The sequence below is a fragment of the Echinops telfairi genome, unplaced genomic scaffold (assembly GCF_000313985.2).
Source record: "Echinops telfairi isolate 266 unplaced genomic scaffold, ASM31398v2 ScPeMD7_5927;HRSCAF=6808, whole genome shotgun sequence".
Lineage (NCBI taxonomy): Eukaryota > Metazoa > Chordata > Mammalia > Afrosoricida > Tenrecidae > Echinops > Echinops telfairi.
In genome coordinates, this window is record NW_022109827.1 from 3,079,396 (window position 1) to 3,085,453 (window position 6,058).

At 39.2% G+C, this 6,058-nt stretch overlaps 1 protein-coding gene across 1 annotated transcript; it reads right to left on the bottom strand.

Moving 5' to 3' along the window:
- Nucleotides 1-4,506: 4,506 nt before the first annotated feature.
- TRAM1L1 (translocation associated membrane protein 1 like 1) lies at nucleotides 4,507-5,142 on the bottom strand. The gene is given in 3 exon segments (XM_030887213.2): nucleotides 4,507-4,607; nucleotides 4,610-4,956; nucleotides 4,958-5,142. Coding segments are annotated over 3 exon segments (585 nt in total). The 5' UTR covers nucleotides 5,095-5,142.
- Between the last annotated feature and the right edge of the window lie 916 nt (nucleotides 5,143-6,058).

The window sequence follows — 6,058 nt, forward strand, 5'->3', positions numbered from 1 at the left end:
GCCTTCAAGGAGATCCATTGATGCAAAAATGGGCTCAAACATAAGAAACTGTGAGGATAAGAGAAGTGAGCCGGGCTTTGTTCTACTGTACATGGGGCCACTCAGATTTGGACCTGACTCAATGGCATCTAACAACAACAACAGAATTATTCAACACCCCAATATGAGAAAACAAATGATCCAATTATAAGATTGGCCAAAGATATGACTAGACAATCCACAAAGATTGACTCTAGAATAACTAACAAACAGACGAAGAAATGATCACAATCACAAGTCATCAAGGGGATGCAAATTTATGCAACAATGAGATTTTTCCTTACACCCACAATGATAGTTCAATGAAAAAAAGCAGAAAAGAAAACAAATGCTGGAGATGGTGTGGAGTGATTGGAACTCATACACTGCTGGGGGCTCGTACATAGGCCCCACCATTGTGGAAAGTGAGATCATGCTGCCTAAAACAATTGGGAACAGGAATACCTTACAGCCCAGTAATAACTTTGCTGGACATGTACACCCCCCCAAAATGAGAAAGAACACAAAACACTAACAGATGTATGCTCTCCCATGTTCATTGCAGCATAGTTCACAACAGAGAGATGCTGGAAACAGCTCAATATGCCCATAAGTTTAAGAATGGTACATACAGACACTAGAATATTCTGCATCCTTAAAAAGAAAGTGATGAAACACTATGACATGGAGGAATCTGAAAACCATTATGCTGAGTGAAGCTAATCAATAACAAAAGGACAGATATTTCAAGAACCTAATACTATAAGAATTAAACACCAAGCAGAAGCCAGGCTTTTGTTTTCAGCTCCTGTAATCTTCTCATCCTGCCTCACAGCAAGAGCTCGAGTCTGCCTAGTGCCCTTGTGCCATGGCTCCCTCTCTCTATGTGGACATCTGCAAAACCCCTTGGACAGATGAGAGCTCACCTTTCGGAGTCAGTCTTTCAAGATGGATGGAGAGAGTGAAGACCATTAACTTGCTTCCATACAACATTATGCTAAGGTCACCCCAAAGCCTCCCCATGTGAATAAGCACATTTTACTGGAAAGTCAAGTCAAGATTGGGGAGATGGACATGTATGTCTCAGAGAAGATGAGTACACTGTTGATAGTTGGTAAACTGGATGAAATAACCTCCCATCCGGAAAAAATGCTAACAGTATTTATATAGAACCCAACGGGAGAACCTGCCTGGTACCATGTTCCTATGTGGACACATTTTATTTAGTTTCTATACAACCCTGGGTAGTCCAGGCCATGTGCTAAAGACAAATGTGACTTTAGACTCTATCCTTTAGAGGCACACAACATCCTTCATAGACCACACCAGAAAGATTAGATGTGAAAACCCCATGAATCAAACTTGGCTTTTTTCAAACTCACTGGTAGCAGATCTAAAGAATGGACAGACTCCCTTGCAGTTAAGTCTGAAATGCTCTAGTGTGAGCAGAGGCAGATGGCAAGGTTGTGGAATTAGTGGCCTTTGGGCTTTGGTTCGAATCTCTTGCTTTGTGGGTGCCTAAGGAATGGTGGCTTGGGACTATAATTGATTGACTGTTTTAATGTCCTACTTGCTTTCTTATGACAAGTATTGATCCTGTAGGCATGGTTCTGCCTGTGTGAATGAGTGTTATTAGAAGATTTGTCAGATCACCAACCTCCATTGTTAATGTAAATAGTGTGCAGTCACTAAACATTTTAATCTGTATATGTCAACAATTCAGATATTGTGGCCTGAAGCTGGCCTACACTTGTATAGTTTCCTTTTCTCAATAGTGTTTAAAATTCTACACCACTGGTCAAATTAATGACACTATAATTAGAATTACTTTATACCCCGTTGGGATGAATTATAATGTAAGCTCTATCATAAAATGATAAAGATCATTCTAAAATGAACCAGAGACACATACAAAGCACAAGTGTATGCATGAATGGATATTGGACTTACACTTAATTCTAGGCTCATCTAATAAGTAGTCCTTTTGATGTGGCCCTACATGATATTTGCCTTCATGTAAAGATCACTTATCATATGTGTGCTATAGCAAAGTGTGGTGAAGAAATCAAATGCTGTCCAGCTATCAAATAGAATAGCATCTAGGGTCTTAAAGAGCAGCTTTAAACAAGGAGTCATCTGAGTGAAACATGAACTAAGTCCATATGGAAGAAACACACTAGCTTGTATTGTCCAAGGATTGTAAATGTAAAAATAATAACCTAAATCTGAGGCAGGGAGCAGTATCAGAACTTACATTTTGAAAATTCAGCTTTCTGAAGGTTATGGATAGCACTGAAAGACCAAACTCCATTTGCAGGGTCCCCACATGGATTGAACCTCCAGTGAATCCCCTCTGAATATAGTCAAGGGATGTGAAGAACCTTGATGTCACACATAGAGCATTTCAAGTCAGGCCAAGCATGATGTCCGTCTGCTCACAGCATGACTTAAAGAAGTGACATAAAGTCTAACTGCCTTAAGAAGTGTGTTGGCTCTATTTCATCTACAGATCTTCTAAGATCTTCCAAACTCCTTTTGGCAGTTTATAGTACCTTCAATATTCTTCTGTAGCACCATAATTCAAATGCATAGATTCTTCTCTGGTCTTCCTTACTCAATGTCTAACTTTCACAGGCATATGAGGCATTTGCAAAAACCATGGCTGGGGTCATGCGCACCTAGTCCTACTTACTTTTGGTTTGTCTTTTGTTGAAAATAGATATTTTTGCCTGAATTATAGAGATGAAGTGATCTTAGACACATGGATCACAGGTATACACAATATTACAGTGAAGTTAATTCAATCTTTTCATTTAAACTATCAAATCACCCTTTAAACCATATATCTTAATTAATTGTCTTTGGTAAATATTCCTTTCAGTGGTCAGTTGATATAGCAACCCATTTTCCTGACAGTAAAATCAAAATAAATTAGCTGAAATAATCTAATTGTCTAAAACACAATGAGGTCATCTGTTGGGAAAAGAAGGAGCCAGTGAATGACCTCAGGGACAGATTTCTTAATATTTGACAGGATCCCCATTTATTGAATAAACTGCCTATGGTGGCTCACAGCCTAAAAAGGTATTTAGATGGCAACATTTAGACAGTGATATGACTGTATAATTGTCAAGAAAATTCAAACTCAATAATTTAGAAATTTTTTTTGTCTGATGGATTTTTTTAATAAAATTCAGAAGCAATAGCAGATAACACTGTCTTATTTAGAGTGGGTAGTTTCTTACAGCGTGCAGATCTGATTAAACGTTTTTCGTGAAAACCTTTTTTTCCTTCTCTTTCCAGAGTAATATGGGAATAATTATGAATTCTTTGGTAATTTGGACAAAACTGCCTCATTAGACTCATCAGTACCAACAACATCTACCTTTGTCAACGAGACAAGGAAGCCCTCTGTATCTAGGTTGCAGTGGTCTGCTCTCCACCCTGGGATGCATTATTTGCCATATTTCAAGTACCCAAGTGCTGGTCCACTCCACATCCACAATCTCAAAGGTGCTTCCCCCAAAGAACTTTCCTTCTCTAGCTACTCTGATGTGCTATTTCCTTTGTCAAGCACAAGAATAAATGTCCTCTGCTATTATACATTATTCTCATGTGGTTTAGTTGAGTGACTACCTAAAACTTTACCCCTGTTTTTCCAAGTTATAGAATATTTAGAAATGTTTTTGTCTTCAAGAAAGGTTTAAATTATTCATGTGGCAACTCTAGTCACCTTAGATGCAGTCCACGTCAAGACACCGTTGCCTACTACCATGATTTTGGTACAGAAAAGCAAATAAATGCTGATGAGAATTAAATGTATATTTTCCAAAATTGTTTCTACTCAATAAGTAAGCATATTTCAATATGGTTTATCATTTAAACTGTCTTTTCTAAGATGTGAGGCACACCAAGCTTATGACAAGATCCATAAAGAAGGAATTTTAATAAATATTTTAAAAGGCTATTTTAGTCAGACTTTCCTCTTTATATTAACTATTTAATTTCCCAATGTCAGTTCACAAGTTTTTAAAATGATAAGAATGATTTTACCTCTGTAATTATCACTGTTAATTCCACATATTTTGAATCAATATATATGTCAACAAATCTGCACACATTTTAATCAGTAATACCTGTTTTGTTTTGTTTTGATGTTTGTTTGATGGGAAATAACATTAACAACACTCTTTATAAAATGAAGCATATGTTTATTCTGTGGTTTTACAAGCCTCTCCAGTTATCAATTCTGGTAAAAATAAATAAAAATCTAAGAATGTCATAATACCAGAAATATAATACTGTTAACTTTTCACTTCGGCCTTCATAGTATTTCCATCTTACCATTAGAGATAATTTGAAAATATGATCTTGTTAAAAAAGAAATAAAAAACCCATCTAATTAATGTTATAAAAATTGGTAGGAACAAGAGTAGGATTAGTGAGATGCAAAATAAGTGTGGCTCTCTCTCCACATCTGTGCAAAGGTTACCAGAAATAAATAAATAAAAGTAAGAAAATAAATAATAACAGAAGTGCGCAAATAGTGGGCAGCCTACCCAGAACAATCGCAACCACTCATAGAGAAAACCTTTCTCATACTTTTCGTCACTCAAATAAAGCAGGTCGCCCATGTGCGAGAGGAGCTCCACGAAGTAATACATCGCCAAAAGGACCAGTCCCAGGTGATCCAAGTACAAAAGGTAAGCGCCAGCAATGTGAAAGAGGTGGAGGCAGAAGTAGATGATCAGGTGAGGAAGGTCTTGCTTTTTGTTTCTCTGGAAGTAGAGTTCCGGAAAAGCATGGAGCCAGTAAGCCAACTGGGAGATGTAGAAGAACTTCATTTGAAACGTCATCATGCTGTGGGGATGAGCCCTTCACACGACAAACGTGTCTGAAACGTAGTTTTCAGAGACTAGAATGAGTGCGCCCCAAATATGAGACAAGATAAAATACACCGAGCTGCCCACATTCATTGAATTTGCTCTGTTTCGTTTTGAGAAACTGCATTTGCCTGTTGATTCTACCTAGCACATACTCCTGAATGGTGGCGTGAATAATGATCGCCACCAGCATGTAGAAGAAAACCGTGGCCAGATCTCTGACCCCATAATTATAAAGGGAGCTGGAGGCCAGGGCTCTTCCTCTCACAGCGCCTCAGCCGCTGCTGCCACCGCCGCGGGGCCTCAGGGTGCATCCCCAAAACTCCGGCCGCCTCCCTGAAATAGAATCTGAGGCCAGTGCTCTGGAACTGTGCATGCGCACAAGGGGGACGTCGCAGGCAGGAAAGGGAACCCGGCGCCATGCCCCAGCCCGCGGCAGCCTGGCGCGGCCCTGAAGGGCCCAGGTGATGCAGGCTTCTGGAGAAGTGGTGCCCCCAAGTCAGGATGCTCCTGACCCACTCGCAAATATATCTTAACTAGTCCTCGGGACATGCTGCATCGTGATCACGAAAGCTACTGAATCATCATCACAGGAATGCAATCATAACCCATGCACATACTGCATCAGTGCTTAGCATCTCGGCCCGCCCACCCTAGGTGTTTGTTATAAACACTTACATTTCTTTATCAAATAAATCTGAAATCATCCTGGAAAACTCAACGAGGTAGATGCCAGTTTCACCTATTTACTAGTATTAATATTTACAAAATAGAAACCGAGGTAAAAAGGGACGAACTGGCCCAGATCACAGGACGAATAAGGTCAGGGCCAATATTTGAGTCCGAACGGATCCAAAAGTGTGCCCTGCACTATTACTCTATAGTGCCTTTCGTAGTAAATCGATCATATCGGAGAATATTGTGCTAACTAGGCAACAGCATAGTTAAAAAGTATTTACTCTGTTAGCAAAAGATAAAATAATAATAGCAATTGTGGTGATTACATTGCCCCGTTAAAAATGCTTGTCTTTTTAAAGATTACTAGATTGTTGGTAGTAAGCATATATAATTGTTCCAAGAGCACTTCAGCCCATGGATTCCCCATTGTTTTGGACCCCTTCTCTTGTAGCATATCATCTGACCCTAAATCGATGTTA